The sequence below is a fragment of the Dendropsophus ebraccatus genome, chromosome 5, assembly GCF_027789765.1.
Source record: "Dendropsophus ebraccatus isolate aDenEbr1 chromosome 5, aDenEbr1.pat, whole genome shotgun sequence".
In the NCBI taxonomy this organism is placed as follows: Eukaryota; Metazoa; Chordata; class Amphibia; order Anura; family Hylidae; genus Dendropsophus; species Dendropsophus ebraccatus.
Window position 1 is genome coordinate 58,718,995 of NC_091458.1, and position 20,846 is coordinate 58,739,840.

Consider the following 20,846-nt stretch of genomic DNA (forward strand, 5'->3'; position numbering starts at 1 on the left):
AACCATGAGGTTTTAGAATTGGAAAATAAGTAAATTAGAACTAAACTTCTTCATTAGGATTCATGGCTATGTGCATAGTGTATGGCAGCAGGCTGGGGTGTATTGTTCGCGTTCTGCGTGACTTTCTGCTAAGTCTTTTCAAACGTGTAAACGTTCCCTTAAGAAAGATGGCTGCCGTGAGTGTCATACACTAATCTGGAGGCCAGGGGTCGCTGTTGTACACTACGCCGGAGTTCATGCGGTGTGCTGGGATCGGGACTTCTGCTGGAGCTTCTTGCTCTTCACAGATAAGAGAAAATTTGGGGAAATGTCTGCGACGTTAGAGATGGCAGGTGATGCTTTGTAACATGTGACTGATGTTTTCTCTCTGATACATTTTGTATTGCTTAGGAGTAGCTGATAGGTGCTCCGCAGTGCAGATGGCTAAAAGTTTGGAAAAGTTCCTAGACAAATCATTGTGCAATGAAAATGTGGTCAGATCAGCAGAAATGGCTCTTATAAATCTCTGGTGGAAATAATAAAATCTGTCAAAATCTGTAAAACAGTGACTAGAAATAATAGGAGTGTATTAGTCTATGTGTACCCCAACTCTAAGCATACCCTGACAATGCAATGAGGGCATGCTGGGAGTTGTAGTTATTCAATAGCTGAAAATCAACAGGCTGGGAACCATTGGACTATAGGAATGTATGTATGCAAGGACTCTATCAGAAACGTGGTGCTAGATATACAGGGCCCCTTCTGTTCCAAGTCATGTGTGAGTCATTTAGGTAAAGGCACATAGTAGAATAATGTAGAATAATGGTGCGTTTACACGTAACGATTATCGTGCGAATTTGCGATAACGATCGAATTCGAACGATAATCGTACGTGTTAACGCTGCGAACGATCAAACGACGAACGAGAAATCGTTCATCTGGATCCTTCAACATGTTATCAAATCGTCCTTTGTCGTTCGCAAAAAATTTGCAGATTGTTCCGTGTGAACAGTCGTTTGCCGATTTAACCAATGTGTGAGATAGGCTTAAGCATCGCAAAACGATTGCAAAACGAATATTCCGTACGATATATTGTACCGTATAAACGCTGATCATTATGAAAAAAAAATCGTTACTCCGAGATCATTAATCGTACGATCGGGCCAATTATCGTTTCGTGTAAACGCACCATAAGGCTCTGTTCACATCCCATGTTTGCATCCTATAGAAAGGTGTGCAACACAACAATTCTCATCAATGTGCTGTGCAAATGGAGGACATATGGTGTGATTGTGATAATGCACCGCATGGCAGCACAGAGCTAAGGTTTGGTGTGAATTTCCCCCATTCAATTTAATGAAAATTAAATCCGACAAGCAAATCCTAGTGTGGTAGATTAGATGGAGATCTGCAGCCAACCAAATTGTTATTTAATAAAATGTGACATGACGATTTACATCATCCACATAATAAATGCAGCCACAAATTCACAGCAACAATTCGATCTGTATTTCCTGCTATGGATAGTCCTGGAGAAGTGTGTTGCCTTTTCTGCTGTATTTCCTTCCCATGTGAACATACCCAATCTGTAGAATTACAATTATCATGATTCTCTTTGTTACCTATAGCAGCCAATCATTGTATTTCTCATAAAGTAAACCATGTCCTGATTTCTTTCCTAGTATTCGAGCACTGATGTCCGGCATCTCTTCTTAGAAACTGTTATTAGGCTGTGTTATTCTGCTTAGAAATGGATAAATATATTGATGACTGGATGTTATCATTCTCCTTGTCTGCCAGCACTGATGGGACAGCCACCTGACATGTATGGGACGCCTACAGTAGCTCAAGGGAAGGTTCCCTGTGTAGTATACAGAGGAAGGCAGGTCAGCGCCTTACTAATGGCTCCTTCCAGCTGCTCTGACAAGAAGCTGTAAAATAAATTGGTCTTGCATGGAAATATTTGTCCCACTCTCTTTCTCTCAGATGTCATGCTTCTAATGAATCCAATGACACATTTTTATTAGAGATGAGCACAACTCGAGTTACCTGCATCTTTAATAACAATGTGTCATTGGATTCATTAGATTGCATTATTCTGCTGATTTGCAAAGCTATAGGGCACCCAATGCTACTTGGCCATGCTCTTAATCAATAAAATATTTTGACGTACTATTGCAATCAGACTGCCAATGGCTTAAATATTACTTTTCTTAAAGGGGTATTCAGAGCATACAGTATATATATATATATATTTTTTTTTTATAATGTTGGGGGAGTGCCTTCAATATACAAAAACAGTGCATACCCTTGTGCCCTGATCCTTTTGTAGCTGCCACTCCAATGGTTTCTGGTCTGTGCCATCCCGCTTTGAGCAAGTAGTGCATTTTCTACAGGAAGAAAACTGGGGACTATTGGAGTGACAGCTGTGGGGGAATAAGGCAGCTGAGTATACATTGTATCTTGAAAACACCCCCCACTCATCCCCACATAAAACATTTTGTATGGCCTTAATACCCCTTTAAGATATTGCATCCAGGGCTTCCAGTAATTGAAATGTGAGAAGTGCAGAATAGATCTGAAGGGGCACAGCAGCTCCCATGTTCACATCTCTTTCAGTAAAAAGAGATCTGGTATCCTCTGAATACCATCTGCATAGCATGCTGCCCATATTTTTTCAGCACTAGACGTGTAATTTTTTTGTATTTTGTATGATACACAAATGATCAAACTATTTTACTAGATAAACCATCCAGGCTGTCTGCAGCCAGAAGCAGTGTCAGGACTAGCTTTGCCTCTGTGTGATGTTCTGCATCAGTGATTCACAAATGGTGGTGAGATTAGCCCTGACAGGATCACCAAGATAATAGTCTGGGAACAAATATTAGTGTAATGCAGACTGTTCACAGGGGAAGTGTCAAACTTTCTTTAATACCATGCGCTCCTCTCACTGCTCTGAGACCTAAAGACTTGCGTTTAAGCTCATTAGGGTACAAGGAGTATGAGCGATTCTGTAAAACTAATGGCTCTTATGGATAGAGGTATACTGACTTAAATTCTGTATCTTCCTGTCCACACTATAGGGGATAAATGGGAGATTGCAGGGGGCCCAACCACAGGGCTGAGCTATCAGAGAGAACCCAGCACTAAACTCAGGTGTTTTTGGCTGCACCATAGAGAATGAAAGGAGAAAAATATGACAGTTGTTATCCTTGATGGCTTTTTAGTCACAGGTTATCACATTAATGTCTATGAGAGCAAAATCGCAAGTTGTATGCAACTGCAACTTGGCTATTTCAAATTTTGCTCAAATTCTACTCAAATTCTGCCAGAACCGAATAGTCAAGGAATTTTACGCAGAAAACTTCTCACTTCAATTCCTCGCTGCGCGCGCGCATCTCCGCCTGTTCCATGGACTCCATTCTATGTAGAGGTGGATTCCGACATCCACCCAAAGAATAAACAGGTTTATTCTTTGGGCAGACGGCGGAATCCACCTGTGCATAGAATGGAGTTTATGGCAAGGGCGGAAATGTGCACGGGGACAAGTGGCTGAATCCGTGGCAGGTTATCCTTACCTTAGGTTATATGCACACCAAGGAAATCATGTGAATAACTTGCCGCGGATTCCGCCGTTCGTCCCAACGCACTCCTGCTTCATCTTCCGCCTGTCCCATTGACAAAGAATTTACATGACACATATGAGCAATGGAATCCGCAGCAAGTTACCCGTGTGATTTCCTTAGTGTGCATATACCCTTAGGCTATGTTCACACAACGCAGGGTCCGGCTTAAAGGGGTAGTGCACAAAAAAAAAAATTCTTTCAAATCAACTGCTGCCATGAAGTGCCAGAGATTTGTAATTTACTTCTATTAAAAAATCTCAAGCTTTCCAGTACTTATCAGCTGCTGTGTGTCCAGCAGGAAGTGGTGTTTTCTTTCCTGTCTGACACAATGCTCTTTGTTGCCGACTCTGTCCATGTCAGGAACTGTCCAGAGAAGGAGCAAATCCCCATAGAAAACCTCTCCTGCTCTCCAGACTGGAAATAATACCACTTCCTGCTGGGCATACAGCAGCTGATAAGTACTGGAAGGCTTGAGATTTTTTAATAGAAGTAAATTACAAATCTCTGGCACTTCATGGCAGCAGTTGATTTGAAAGAAATTTTTTTTTGGTGCACTACCCCATTAACCCTTTAAGGACATGGCCCATTTTCGTTTTTACGTTTTCGGTTTTTCCTCCTTGTGTTTAAAAGGTCATAGCACTTGCATTTTTCCACCTAGAAACCCACATGACCCCTTATTTTTTGCGTCACTAATTGTACTTTGCAATTACAGGCTGAATTTTTGCATAAAGTACACTGCGAAACCAGAAAAAAATTCGAAGTGTGGTGAAATTGAAAAAAAAAACGCATTTCTTTTATTTGGGGGAAATGTGTTTTTACGCCATTCACCCTGGGGTAAAACTGACTTGTTATGCATGTTCCTCAAGTCGTTACGATTAAAACGATATATAACATGTATAACTTATATTGTATCTGATGGCCTGTAAAAAATTCAAACCGTTGTTAACCAATATACGTTCCTTAAAATCGCTCCATTCCCAGGCTTATAGCGCTTTTATCCTTTGGTCTATGGGGCTGTGCGAGGTGTCATTTTTTGCGCCATGATTTGATCTTTCTATCGGTACCTTGATTGCCCATATACGTCTTTTTGATCGCTTTTTATTACATTTTTTCTGGATTTGATGCGACCAAAAATGCGCAATTTTGCACTTTGGGATTTTTTTGCGCTGACGCCGTTTACCGTACGAGATCAGGAATGTGATTAATTAATAGTTCGGGCGATTACGCACGCGGCGATAGCAAACATGTTTATTTATTTATTTATTTGTTTACTTTTATTTAAAACCTGGGAAAAGGGGGGTGATTCAGACTTTTAATTAGGGGAGGGGGCTTTTTACTATAAACAACACTTTTTTTTTTTTTTTTTTTTACACATATACTAGAAGCCCCCCTGTGGGACTTCTAGTATATACACTGTGATCTCTCATTGAGATCTCTGCAGCATATATATGCTGCAGAGATCCATGAGATCGGCACTCGTTTGCTTTCGGCTGCTGCAGCCGAAAACGAACGAGTGCCGAGCCGAGGACGGCGCCATCTTGGACGCGTCCCCGGCCGGCATCAGTAACGGAGATCGCTCCTCCGGGACAAGGTCCCGGTGGAGCGATCTCCCCCACTAGACACCAGGGAAACGTTGCCTCCGGTAATCGGAGGCAGCTGTCAACTTTGACAGCTGCCTCCGATTAGCTAATTAGCGGGCACGGCGATCAGACCGTGCCCGCTAATAGCGGCGGTCCCGGGCTACACGCGGCACCCGGGATCGCGGCACTTCAAAGCGGGGCCGCCGCGCGGCCCCGCTTTGAAGTGCAAGTGAGGACATAGGACGTACCGGTACGTCCTATGTCCTTAAGAGGTTAAGTACTGGCTGGGTGACCTTTCTGGGCCAAGGGTGCTGATGCGGGCGCATCAGCACGCGCCCGCATCAGAACCTCCCGCAGCACACAATGAAGCAAGCGGCCGGAGCCACTCGCTTCATTGTGTTAACTGACAGGGTTTCCTACGGCCGCAATTCATTGAATTGCGGCCGCAGAAAACTGAGATGTCAGTTATTTGCGGCCCCGTATGGCATCCCGGCCGGATCGTATACGGCCAGAATCCCATAGAGGAATAGGCAATGTTCCACATTGTATAAAGCACGGCCGCTGCTGATGGCAACAACGGCTGTACTTTTACGTAGTGTGAACATAGCCTTAGGGTGCATTTACCCTATGGAATCCAGGCAGATAACCTCCGATCGCATTTCTGCCCATGCCATAGACTATGTCTATGACATGTCAATTCTTTGTGCAGAATCCGCCCAACCATAGAATGGAGTGTATGGCACGGGTGGAGATGAGCGCCGGGGCGAGTGGTGGGTTATCTGCCCAGATTCCGTAGTGTGAATGCACCCTAAGGCAGGGGCGTAGCTAATGTCTCTTGGGCCCTGGTGCAAGAGGTCAACTTGGGCCCCCCCCCTTACCACATACTGACTAACACAACCGCTGCTACTGAATAAAATCCTCGGTACATAGACCAATATCACCTCATCCAGTCATATAGAGTAGGCCCCAGCTCTACACAGGCTCTATACACCATATACATTACAGTGCAAATATATCAGGTGACTCACAGGGGACGTCTTCTCTGATCGGAGTTCTTCCCTTTTCATCTTCTCCATCTGCCCAGGGCCATTATGAGAACTTTTTGGAGCCACGAATCCACAGAATCTGCCAGACAAACATATTAGGCTCCTCACACTGACACCATCCTCATCTCTCTACAAACTGCACATCTGTATTGGCCCCTTTACACCCTCATTTAGTGGGTAGCCTGACTCTATGTGACTCCCTTATAGTACATATCCCCCTGTGTAGTCCACCTTATAGATGGCCCCCCAATGTTTTCATCTTATAGATGGCCCCCTGTGTTGTCCCTATTATAGATGCCCCCCATGTTATCCCCAATATAGATTGCCCCCATGTTATCAACCATATAGATGCCGCCCATTTTATCCCCCTTACAGATGCCCCCCATGTTGTCCCCTCCTCCTGCCCCTCCATCATCATACTACAACCACCTCCACCATAATACTACTACCCCTTCATCCTCCTGCCCTTTCATCATCATACCACTTCACCCCTCATCATCCTCTTGTTCCATCATCATCATACCACTACATCCTCATCATCCTCTTGTTCCATCATCATCATACCACTACATCCTCATCATCCTCTTGTTCCTTCATCATCATACCACTACACCCCTCATCATCCTCTTGTTTCATCATCATACCACTACACCCCCCATCATCCTCTTGTTCCATCATCATCATCATACCACTACATCCTCATCATCTTCTTGTTCCATCATCATACCACTACACCCCCCATCATCCTCTTGTTCCATCATCATCATACCACTACATCCTCATCATCCTCTTGTTCCTTCATCATCATACCACTACACCCCTCATCATCCTCTTGTTCCATCATCATACCACTACACCCCCCATCATCCTCTTGTTCCTTCATCATCATCATCATACCACTACACCCCTCATCTTCCTCTTGTTCCATCATCATCATCATACTACTACACCCCATCATCCTCTTGTTCCATCATCATCATACCACTACACCCCTCATCTTCCTCTTGTTCCATCATCATCATCATACCACTACACCCCATCATCCTCTTGTTCCATCATCATCATACCACTACACCCCCATCATCCTCTTGTTCCATCATCATCATACCACTACACCCCTCATCATTCTCTTGTTCCATCATCATCATACCACTACACCCCTCATCATTCTCTTGTTCCATCATCATCATACCACTACACCCCCATCATCCTCTTGTTCCATCATCATACCACTACACCCCCATCATCCCCTTAAAAACAAAAAAATCTATACTCACCTGCATGATTTCTGTAGCCCCCAGGTCACATGCGCTGGCGGGCTTCCCCCGGCGGGAGGCGGGGCTTAGCACGGAGGGGGCGGAGCTTCGCGGGACGGGCTTCCCCCCGGCGGAGGCGGGGCTTAGCGCGGAGGGGGCGGAGCTTAACGCGATGCTCCCTGCGCTGGAAGTACTTCCCCCCCCCCCCTGCCGCGCACAGAGCTCCCTGGGGGCCGCAAGACAGCCGGGGGCCCCTGCCTCTTGTGATCGCAAGCAAAACATTGCTTGCGGTCACAAGAGGGAGTGGGAGGCGGGCAGTGCAGTGGTAAGGGGGGGCCTCGCGGGCCCCCCCTTGGTAGCGACCCGGTCGCGGCGGCGACCCCTGCGACCACGGTCGCTACGCCACTGCCCTAAGGCTATGTTCACATTACGTGAACACCCGGCCGCTTGCTTCACTGTGTGAACTGACAGTTTGACTGACTGACTGACTGACTGACTGTGTGACCTGTCAGTTTTTTTACGGCGCCGCATGGGCTCCCGGCCGGAGTGTATACAGCCTTATCCCATTGAAAATAAGGCTATGTTCCACCCCTCAAAACTACAGCGGTAGTTCTGCGGCTAGAACTACGGCCGTAGTTTTACGTAGTGTGAACGTAGCCTAAGGGTGGTAAATCATTTATTATGAGTGAGCTTGCCATTCAACCATTATTGATGCTTTCTAAAATAATTTTAAAATCATATAAGAGTATTATTAAAAACTTGACCTCAGCGATTCAGGGAGGTTTCTATATTTGTTGGACACATTATTTTCAGGAGGAAATATTTGTTAACCCTTCCTAGGTATATTTCTCCATTTTTAAATACATTACATCAGGCTGTGGAGGTGGAGTCGGAGTCAGAGCTAGTTTTGGCTGAAGTCGGGGTCGGAGCTAATTTTGGCTGGAGCTGGAGTCGGAAAAAATGTACCGACTCCAGCTTTAAAAAAAATCTTTAAAAAATGTAGAATTGAATTTTATAAGTTTTGCTCATGAATATATATTATGAGCAACATTCTAATAGGACGCTGGCCCTATTAGATAAGGGTGGTCGGGGAAAAGTTGTCGGTCACTATTTGGCAGTTTGTTTCTGAGCTGGAAGAGTCCATTGTGTGGGGGGAGATCTTTGCTGTTCTCTTCCTGAATGCTGGATGACTGTATATGAGCAGCAGTGTAATATGAAGATATCCTGTGTAATATAGAGGAGGAGGAGGAGGAGAAGACACAAGTAGTGTAGCAGTAACCTCTGTCCTCAGTGTGGTGTTATCACTATGTGTGACCCCTTTCTATATCACTATGGCGGACCTCTATATTACAGGTATCTGGCATTGTTAGCAGTGTTTCTTTAAGTATAGTAAATATTTAGTTAGAAACATAGAAGACTGTCAGCAGGAAAAGACCACCTGCTCCATCTAGTCTAGTTCTGAGTTGTTCAGGACATGGAGGCTGGAGACTGGCTGCATCCACTGCACAGACTGGAGAAGCTGCTTTATATACAGTATTCCTTTATTCCCTCAGAAGTCGCCCCAGGATCATGTAGGACATTAGGGAGAAGCTGCTGAGCCAGTGTGATAAAAAACTCTCCTGGTATTTGACTGGCCATTTATGAAGGATCAGGAGCAGGAGTCGGGAGTCGGAGTCGGTCCTGATAAAATTCAGAAGTCAGAGTTGGAGTCGGAGCTGCGGCTTACCGACTCCACAGCCCTGCTAATGCTATATAAGTATAGTGAAGAGCTCTGCTTTGCATTGCTGATGAAAAGTGCTGTATCACTTTGATGGCTGCTGCGCTTTAACTTGTGCTAGGGTCATTCCAGGGTTATTTTGGCTGTACATGGCATTCGAGTCATGTCCCCTCTATCACAGCTATGCCGCGTCTCACCAGTAGGAGGGGCCTTTCCAGCAGCTGCTGCTGGCTTCATAAGTTCTGCTATAAATATCAACGGGCCAATGACTGCAGCCACAGGCTATGTGTGCTGCCATTGAATTGGATAGGGTTTTAATCAAGCTTCTTGTTTCAGTGACTGTTTCACTAGGAATCTATCTCTTCTTCACTTTATTTCAGCTCAGCAAGAGAAAAAAGAGTTTTGCTGGTTAGTAGATTTTGAGTGTTATTTGCTTGTATTTAACAGGTGCATGTAGAGTGTTGTGTATATATGTGTATGTCACTGTAGACTCTTAGTGTAACTGTATAGAGCAATATTTGTTATACACAATACAATGTTTCAAACTTTGTAAAATCTGCATTCTAAATTCCAACAATTGTTAGTGTACAAGTGCAGTTTGCAGCACAGTGTTTTTGTTTGCACATTGCAGTTTATTGCATTACGGCATAATTTTATTGCAACACTTAATCATTTAATTGCAGTACTGCATCATTTCATTGCCTTACTGCAATAAAACGCCAATGTGTGTGTGAACATAGCCTGAATGAAAGGGATCAGTTTTCCATTGATACCTGGCAGCATTTTAATTGATAGCATTGCACCACTGGTTGGCACATCAGTTGCAATTTACACAAATCCCTAGTCATAAAAATGGCCCTCACCATGTCAGAAATGTAGTGCTGTATTTTGAAAGTTGCAGTAACTTTCTTTTTTAATGCAATGATATGCAATGTCTGGCATGTTTTTATTGTTCGCATGGTCTAGGATTGATTGGAACTTTCTCTTCTATTGATAGAGTACATAATGTAGTAAATAGTACATATAAAAACATTTAAGCATTTCAGTGGTTTGTCCTGGAACTGTCTCGCATGGTTTTTATTCTCTTAGGGTATAAACACACACACCGTATACGCAGCGTATTTACTGCTGCGATACGCAGCAAATACGCAACAAAAATGCAACAAATACGTAGCAGATTAGATCTAAATAACTGAACACCGCATCAAATCTGCACCACCAAATCTGCACCACCAAATCTGCTGCGTATTTGCTGCGTATACGGTGTGTGTGTTTGTACCCTAAGGGTCAATTCACAATGAGGAATTGGGGCCCGAATTCCAAGCAGAATCCCCATCGCGGACTCCACTCGGAATTCCAACTGCATCAGTGCCTCAATGTAAGGTATAGAGCGCGTCCGCGCTCAAAGAATTAAAGGCGTCCTATGCCTTACATTGAGGTGCTGAGGCAGGGGGAATTCCCAGTAAAGTCTGCAACGGGGACTCTGTTTGGATTCCTGAGTGTGAACTGACCCTTATGTGGGCCTTGATGCATGTGCACTACTTATTCACATCACAGCTGTACCTTATGTGTCACATATAAGTCGGCAACCTGGCACACCCCCACTGACTTTAATCTCCCAAGCATAGGCAACTAGTGACTACGTTTGTGTAATGCACCCCACTTGATAAAACTTTACATGGGAGGAATAACCTAAACAAAGTCACTGTTTGAGTATGTTCGGGTTTTTAAAGGTAACTTTACTATAAGCGCACATATATATCTGCATGCTAGTTTGACAGGTTGTCAATGTACACTACTGTTCAAAAGTTTGGAGTCACATTGAAATGTCCTTATTTTTGAAGGAAAAGCACTGTACTTTTTGGTATGTGTGCCTCTCCATCACTGGACCCCCACTACTGCCCTCAGCATCTCATTCATTGATCCCTGAATACTTGTGTTTAATGTTGGTATGTGTGCCTCTCCATCACTGGACCGCCACTACTGCCCTCAGCATCTCATTCATTGATCCCTGAATACTTGTGTTTAATTTTAGTATGTCTGTCTTTCATCCCATCTGTATTGGCATTTATTGCACCTCCTAAGCACTGAACCTAGTTAGTTTGTTTTCATTAGCTTTGTTTATCTGTTTCCCCTGTCTTCACTCAACTCCAGTCCCCACTCCATGTATCACACCTGGTACTAGTGATTGCTAAATCCCTATATATTCTGGACTCTGGGTCATATGTGACCCTAGTCATCTGTGAGTCCATCTAAGTGAGCCATTTTAAGTGTAAAAAATGAATTGATACCAGAATTAAACCAAAGGTAACACTCCGCCATATTCTCATCTCCTCTCCCTCTCTTTGCTCACAATGTTTATTTTGGCTTTCACCTTTGCTTCCATTATCCTCAAACTCTTTGTTAACCCTCCACTCCCCACACCAAGTAACAATCTCTTTATTTCTCCAGCTCTTTTACCCTCTGATCTCACCCCTCCTGTTATCCTCTTTCCATACACTAAAACCTTTACCTGTAAACGCTCTCAATGTCCGCGCCCTCTTAACTGCTCACACCTACTGTCTCTGTCTCTGCTAATTCTCACTGCTGGAGACATTTCACCAAACCCTGGCCCTCCCCACCTGATCTCATCTACTCCACTGCCCTCCTTTCGTCCACATTCTTCTAGATCACGGTAGCACCCCTCTAACACCATACGCATCCGTCCTGACCCCCCTCCCCCTGTCCCTTTCTCTGCTGCTCTCTGGAACGCACGCTCTGTCTGCAATAAACCTACATTCATACATGATCTCTTTCTTTACCACAACCTCTTCTTCCTAGGCATAACTGAAACATGGCTGTCCCCTACTGACACTGCTTCTCCTGCTGCACTTTCCTACGGTGGGCTCCAGTTTACTCACACCCCTCGCCCTGGCAATAAGCCGGGTGGCGGGGTTGGCCTGCTGCTAATGGACAACTGCTCCTTTACTCCAAGCCCTCCTCTCCCTGCTCTCACCCTCACCTCCTTTGAAGTACACTCTATCCGTATCTATTCCCCCTCTAACCTCCAAGTAGCCGTCATCTACCGACCACCAGGCTCCGCAACCACCTTCCTTGACCAGTTCAACACTTGTCTGTTGCATTTCCTTTCAACAGATATTCCCACCATCATCATGGGCGACTTCAACATCCCCATCGACACAACCAAATCACCCGCCTTTAAACTCCTATCACTAGCCTCCTCCTTTGACCTTACACATTGGTCCTCCATGGCCACTCACAAAAAGGGCCACACACTGGACCTCATCTTCTCCCACCTCTGCCCCATATTTGATCTCACCAGCACATCTCTCCACATCTCTGACCACAACCTCCTAACTTTCTCGTTTCTCCTCTCTTCATCTGCCCCCCCAGTCCAGAAACTTGCCCACCCTCGCAGGAACCTCAACACTCAAACACTCTCTGACTCCCTTCTGCCTCTCTCCACCATACACTCTCTGAACGACAGTGACACAGCCGCAACCTTCTACAATTCCACAATAACCTCAGCCCTCGACTCTGCTGCCCCTCTCACGAAAAAGAGAACACGAAGCATAAACAGACAGCCCTGGCACACCGACCTAACCAAACAATTAAGGCGAGTGTCCAGAGCTGCTGAACGGCGCTTGAAGAAGACCGACTCTGAGGAACACTTCCAAACATACAGGAGAGCACTCCTTGAGTTCAAATCTGCCCTCACCTCTGCTAAACAGGACTACTTTTCTTCCCTCATATCTTCCTTATCTCATAACCCTAGGCAACTGTTTAACACCTTCAACTCTCTTCTCCGCCCCCCACTGCCACCCCCCACATCTCTCATCTCTGCTGAGGACTTTGCCACATTCTTCAAGCAGAAAATCGATGACATCAGAGTAAGCTTCACCTCACAGTCCCCTCAGCCCCCCCTCATGCCTGTCTACTGCCCGTCCCCATTAACTCACCTCTCCACCATCACAGAAGAACATCTCTTCAAACTACTCTCCACATCGCACCTCACCACCTGCGCACTTGACCCTATTCCATCCCACCTTATCCCCAACCTCTCCTCAGCACTTGTCCCAGCACTTACCCATCTCTTCAATCTATCACTAACTTCTGGCATCTTCCCATCTCCATACAAACATGCAACCATCACACCCATCCTCAAAAAGCCATCCCTTGACCCTACCTCCTTATCCAGCTACCGCCCCATCTCGTTTCTCCCCTTTGCCTCAAAACTCCTGGAACAACATGTCTACCATGAACTTTCCTCCCATTTTTCATCCAACTTGCTTTTTGACTCCCTGCAATCTGGTTTCCGCCCCCACCACTCCACAGAAACTGCCCTCACCAAAGTGGCTAATGACCTGCTGACTGCCAAAACCTTGTGCCACTACTCTGCGCTCCTTCTCCTTGACCTATCTTCTGCCTTCGACACAGTTGACCATTTTCTCCTTTTACAAATCCTCTCATCCCTTGGTGTCACTAGCCTAGCTCTCTCCTGGATCTCCTCTTACCTCTCCAACCGCACTTTTAGTGTCTCCCACTCCCACACCACCTCCTCTCCTCATCCCCTTACTGTTGGTGTTCCCCAAGGCTCTGTACTCGGGCCTCTTTTCTTCTCCATCTACACCTCTGACCTGGGACATATCATAGAATCCCATGGCTTCAGGTACCATCTTTATGCCGATGAGTCTCAGATCTACCTCTCTGGTCCGGATGTCACCTCTTTGCTATCCAGGATTCCAGAGTGTCTATCGGCCATATCCTCCTTCTTCTCCTCCCGCTTTCTAAAACTCAACATGGACAAAACAGAACTTATCATCTTTCCCCCATCTCGCTCCACCCCGCCTTCTAATCTGTCAATCACTATCAATGGCTGTACTCTGTCCCCTGTCCCCCAAGTCCGCTGCCTTGGGGTCACCTTTGACTCTGCCTTGTCCTTTAAACCACATATTCAGGCCCTGACCACCTCCTGCCACCTTCACCTCAAAAACATTTCCAGAATATGCTCTTTCCTCACCCCTGACTCCACCAAACTGCTGGTCCATGCTCTCACGCTTAGACTACTGTAACATCCTCCTCTCTGGCCTTCCAGCTAACTCCCTTGATCCCCTCCAGTCTATCCTTAACACTGCTGCCCGACTAATCCACCTTTCCCCTCGCTTTGCCTCAGCCTCTCCCCTCTGCCAGTCCCTCCACTGGCTCCCCATTGCCCAACGTATTCACTTTAAATTGTTGACCATGACATACAAGGTAATCCACAACCTGTCCCCTCCGTACATCTCTGACCTGATATCCCGCTACCGTCCCTCACGCAACCTTCGATCCTCCAGTGACCTCTGTCTCCGCTCCCCCCTTGTTCGTACCTCGCACAACCGCCTCCAAGACTTTGCCCGAGCCTCCCCTATACTCTGGAACTCGCTACCCCGACACATCAGTCTCTCATCCACCATCAAGTCCTTCAAAAGCAACCTGAAAACCCACCTCTTCAAACTAGGCTACAACATACAATAACTCTGCATCACACTTGACTGGCTGCACTTTACCTCCTGTTTCTCTCCCTATACCCTATAGATTGTGAGCCTTCGCGGGCAGAGTCCTCTTCCCCCATGTACCAGTCTGTCTTTTGCCTTCATGTATTGTTTTCTGATCTTGTATTGTTCCTGCCTGTTGCCTATCTATTGTATAGCACTCTGGAACTAAGGGCGCTTTATAAATAAATAATAATAATAATACTTTTCAATGAAGATAACTTTAAACTAGTCCTAACTTTAAAGAAATACACTCTATATATTGCTAATGACTATTCTAGCTGCAAATGTCTGGTTTTTGGTGCAATATCTACATAGGTGTATAAAGGCCCATTTTCAGCAACTATCACTCCAGTGTTCTAATGGTACAATGTGTTTGCTCATTGGCTCAGAAGGCTAATTGATGATTAGAAAACCCTTGTGCAATCATGTTCACACATCTGAAAACAGTCTAGCTCGTTACAGAAGCTACAAAACTGACCTTCCTTTGAGCAGATTGAGTTTCTGGAGCATCACATTTGTGAGGTCAATTAAACGCTCAAAATGGCCAGAAAAAGAGAACTTTCATCTGAAACTCAACAGTCTATTCTTGTTCTTAGAATTGAAGGCTATTCCAGGCGAGAAATTTCTAAGAAATTGAAGATTTCCTACAACGGTGTGTACTACTCCCTTCAGAGGACAGCACAAACAGGCTCTAACCAGAGTAGAAAAAGAAGTGGGAGGCCGCGTTGCACAACTAAGCAAGAAGATAAGCACATTAGAGTCTCTAGTTTGAGAAACAGGCCCCTCACATGTCCCCAACTGGCATCTTCATTAAATAGTACCCGCAAAACACCAGTGTCAACATCTACAGGGAAGAGGCAGCTGCAGGATTTTAGGCTTCAGGGCAGAGTGGCAAAGAAAAAGCCATATCTGAGACAGGCCAATAAAAGAAAAAGATTAAGATAGGCAAAAGAACACAGCCATACCCAGTGGACAGCGCTTGATTGGAGCCAATTTCATCCTACAACAGGACAATGACCCTAAACACACCTCCAAATTGTGCAAGAACTATTTACAGCAGAAGCAGCAGCTGGTATTCTATCGGTAATGGAGTGGCCAGCGCAGTCACCAGATCTGAACCCTATTGAGCTGTTGTGGGAGCAGCTTGACCGTATGGTACGCCAGAAGTGCCCATCCAACCATCCAACTTGTGGGAGCTGCTTCTAGAAGCGTGGGGTGCAATTTCTCCAGCTTACCTCAACAGATTAACAGCTAGAATGCCAAAGGTGTGCAATGCTGGAATTGCTGCAAAAGGAGGATTCTTTGACGAAAGCAAAGTTTAATGTAAAAACAATGTTATTTCAAATACAAATCATTATTTCTAACCTTGTTAATGTCTTGACTCTATTTTCTATTCATTTCACAACGTATGGTGGTGAAGAAGTGTGACTTTTCATGGAAAACACAAAATTGTTTGGGTGACCCCAAACTTTTGAACAGTAGTGTATATGTGAAGCGTATCATTATGTAAATATACATTGCACTGAATACAGGATACCCTTATTTAGTAAATATTCTGCAATACCATGAAAAGATTCCAATATCATCATATCCTGAGATATCACAAACATCTTGCTTTGCAGTGATATAAGCAACATTTATATTGATCTTGTTTCACTGTAATAACTTGGTAATACAGTGATGTGGTAATTTTGCAAGGTTACTGTTCATTTAAAGGGAATGTGTCCTCACAAAGTGACCTATTGTTTGAAGGGGTGTTCTCATCCAGGCTTGTTATTATTGTTATGTAAGGGATAACAAGCTGCTCACTGAGGGTGATTTTTGTTTGGACTCCCAATGTTTTCAAGAATGGAACGCTCCGCTCATCCATAGTTCATTACTTGGAACCCCCAAAGAGGATGAATGAAGAGATGGGTGTGCAGTAGAGATGAGCGAACCGGGTTCAGGTTCGAGTCCATCCGAACCCGAACGATCAGCATTTGATCAGTGGTGGCTGCTGAACTTGGATAAAGCTGTAAGGTTGTCTGGAAAACATGGATACAGCCAATGACTATATCCATGTTTTCCACATAGAAAAATAATCCAGAATTCTTGCCATTTTCCATCCAAACCATAAACTAAGCTACGATTTTCTGCTGTGTCTATGATGATTATTAGGCTGCTGGAAAAAGATCTGTATGGAGTGGCTACAAACACCAAGCCTCACCCTCCCTGTGAATTGACCTCTTCAAAGGTCACACAGCACACCCAGGCACCTTTCCTATTCATGAAACAGCTCTTGTGCACTGTTCCCTATGTCTATGGGGCTTGCTGTAACACATATCTCTAAATACTGTAGAAAAAAAAAGCTCAGGCAAGGTGGCTGCTCTCATAATAAAGTATGAAAATGACAAACAAATTACAATAAAAACCATTAGTGTAAAAAAAAACAAAAAAAAAACACGATACAAAATCTGGCTCTAATCAGTAATAAAAAAACAACTATGTGGTTCCCTTTAAGGTGTACTGCATTGATCTCCATGATAAATCATGCTCCTAGAAGTCCCCTCGGGGGACTAGAAATATAAACAAAAAAAAATTAATTTTTAAAAATCCCGTACCATATTAAAAGTTCAATCAAAAAACTGCCAAAATGCAAAATTGCAGGGTTTATTTTTTTTTTTTGTCACATCACAGGCAAAAAAAAAATTTAATAAAAAGTGACCAAAAGTTGAATATACACAAGTGACGCACCAATAAAAGTACAGATTATGGTGCAAAATATTACCCCTCATCTAGCTCCATAGACTAAAAAACAAGGAGCAATTTTTAACACTTTGGGGGAGATTTATCAAACTAGTGGAATCTGATTGGTTGCTAGGGGCAACTAAGCTAATTCTACTTTACACCAGTTTGATAAATCTCCCCCTTTGTTTTTTTAAGTTTTACATTTTAAAAGCAGTAAAATAAAAGTTATATAAATTGCCTAGTGTAATTATACTGACTAGAGGAACATAGACACCATGTCAGTTTTACCACAGGCCAAATGGTATAAACACCAAATTACATCACAACACAAATAATTTTTTATTGGTTTCCCGCCAGCAAATTTTATGGAAATATTAAATGTATCATTGCAAAGTATGATTGGTTTTACAAAAAATAAGACCCCCATATGGGTCTGTAGGTGAAAAAATGCAAGTGCTAATGCCTTTTAGGGTACTATTATTTTTATTTTAGTTTACTGGACCTGTTAGACGGCCCGATAATCAAGCTGTAAGGGCTGCATGGACATCAATAGCGATGCCCATGCAGCCCTTGTCATAACACCTGACACCTTACCCCACTCCCGGTCTTCTCTCCTGTACTTCACAGCTTCCTGATCCCGGTGACAGCAGCATCTGAGCGCCTTGTTAGCTGACAGGCTGCCCAGCCAATCACCTGTGATTGGCTGAGCAGCCTGTCAGCTGACAAGCCACTCAGACATTGCAGCTGCCAGGACCTGGAAGCTGCGGAGCCCAGGAGAGAACACCGGGAGCGGGGAGAGGTAAGGTGTCAGGTGTTTGGGGAATCGTTGGCCACGCATCGTTATAACGAGTAGCATTGTGCAGTCGGTGCCTGACAACTTTAGGTCCAAAGCTAAAACAACGATTACCAACCATTGTCATCGGCTAATTGTTGTCTTTATTACATGGAGCAATAATGGGCTGAATCGGCCCAATTCAGCTGAATATCGCTGATTGTAATAGGGCTTTTAGACACAAGGAGCAAAAAAAAATACAATTGCAAATATAAAAATTGAATTGTTTACTTAGGCTATGTTCTCACGACCATTTTCAATGGCCGTTGTTTGATACTCAAAATAACGTCCGTTGTTTTGAATATCATGCCACACACTGGTTCAGACAGACAGAGTTGCCCTCATGTCTAGCCTCCACAAGACCGAGGGAGTCAAATGATTGCTGGTTGCCTCACAAAATAACAGAACTGGTCTTAGATCCTTATTACACAATTAGCAGCTGAACAGGCCCATATTGCTCTGTGTAATAGGCCAAGCGATCCAACCTATGAGAAATTGCTAAAGAAAAAAAATCCCTGGCCGCACATCTGCTCATGTAATAGGGAATGTGTGGTTGAAGAATGAGAGAAGCAACGGGCTGCATGTTAGTTTAGCTGTATAATAGCTTTCCTAAAAGCTATTCCTATTTCCTAAAAAAAAATATAAGAAAAGAAAAAAATTTTGTAGACTAACATGCACCAGTTAGACTAACATGCACCAGATTGACCAAAAATGGTCATTTAGGAGCGAAACACTGGCCGTTAAGTGGTTAAATTCAGAAGGACATGTAAGTGTTTGCGACCTGAATTAGATAATTTTGATATTTCTGGTTTACCGGCATTTGTGACCTGAATAATACGTTGTATCTTGTGTTTAGCTGCCTTTTCTACTGTACCTGACCAGATTACTGAGCACTGCTCTCTTTGTCTATGCTGCCAGCCATGAACCTTCCTGAACAGCATCTATTATCTACGCCAGCACGGTCGCTGCTGTTTCTTGTCTGGAGTCTCTTTCTAGCTTCCAGTGCAGCGGTCTCGCAGTTGTCATGAATACTGTCATGAGTAGAATGGTAACATAATTGGCAACCGGAAGGAAATTCATTCAAGCAGAGGATTTCGTAAAAGACCGTCTATAGGAGAACATAGCTGACCTGATCCTCTGTGCTTTTATTATCAGATAGCCTGGAAGAACAAGTCTTCACCACTGAAAGCCCCAGTGAGACAGGAACTGGTAAGATATTCTATTCATCAGTTCATATTATTATGATTTTGACCAGTTACTGTTCATTTCTAGCTGCATACAGAAACCTTGTTTATAAGATGAGCACTGATAAATTACATTGCAGTGCATCAGCTGCTTATCCCAGACATGGCCGCCCCCTACTCATATGATGAAAGGATCCGTACATCAGCCATGTGACCTTGAGGGATCTGGTAAGGTTTTAGATTACTTGCTGCAATCAGATTATTTAACCAGAAAAAAAAAAAAACAAGGAACAAGCAAAAATATGGATTTGTGTACTAGTTGATGTGTTATCAGTGTTAGATTACAGATGTATGCATAGACCTCTTAAAGGAATCACCTGAATCCAGATAGGAGGTATGTGCACAATCATCTATTTTTATTAATGCTATTATGTAATATCCAAAAAAAGTATAAAAGTGTAATGATAAAATATGTATTACACTTGTCTCTCTTTATTCTAACCCAACCCTGACCCTTGCTTCTCGCAAGCCTACAAACAGTAGGGGGCGATGTAATGGAGTAAGAAATGACTGTGCCCATATGCATTACATTAACATTGATAAATACAGATCGTTTGACTCTATTCGTTTATAATACGACTCTTCATGATTTGAAATAACGTGGGCTGGAAAGATCTTTCAAGAAAGATTATTCTCAGAAATTCCTAGAAAGATCATTTGTTCTTCACCCAATGTCATTGATTATGTATGGACAATTTGAACAACTGTAATGGCCAACATACATAGTAAAATCAGTATGGATGTGTCTGCAAAAGCGTTGTTCATTTAACAACCATCAACCTACTTCCATCTAATGTGTGTGGCCACCTAAAGTGGTTCTAAGCTTTCCAATATTGATGGCCTATCCTCATTATGATATTGGCAGGGTGCCAGTACCCATGCCAGTCAGCTGTTTGGGTGATCAACCAGAAGTCTCAGCTCTGTACATTGTATGGTGGGGGTGCAGAGTTACTGCTGCACAGCTCCCATTCACTCCTGTGGGAACCTCACTACTTCAACCCTTTAAGATTCCTTGTAGCCTTGGAGACACATAGTACAGCACAGGAGAGAAACTGATTCACCATGTTGGATTTCAGTATTTCTGACACTTGGACGAGAAGTGAAACCATGGGGGAGATTTATCAAACATGGTGTAAAGTGAAACTGGCTCAGTTGCCCCTAGCAACCAATCAGACTCCACTTTTCATTCCTCACAGACTCTTTGGAAAATAAAATGTGGAATCTGATTGGTTGCTAGGGGCAACTGAGCCAGTTTCACTTTATACCATGTTTGATAGATCTCCCCCCATATGTATATAAGTGCAT

General features: G+C 43.9%; 1 protein-coding gene across 2 annotated transcripts in view; it reads left to right on the forward strand.

Annotated features, from left to right (window-relative positions):
* Positions 1–247: 247 nt before the first annotated feature.
* Positions 248–20,846, forward strand: part of LOC138792631 (ATP-dependent 6-phosphofructokinase, muscle type) — a 61,551-nt gene continuing 40,952 nt past the window's right edge. The window contains exons 1-2 of one of the 2 annotated variants that reach the window (XM_069970275.1): positions 248–332; positions 19,453–19,506. In XM_069970275.1, coding sequence (XP_069826376.1) covers positions 308–332; positions 19,453–19,506 — 79 coding nt within the window. In that variant the 5' untranslated portion in view covers positions 248–307. Of the gene's footprint in view, positions 333–9,488; positions 9,613–19,452; positions 19,507–20,846 lie in introns of those variants that run through there. The other variant, XM_069970274.1, reaches the window with a different exon arrangement.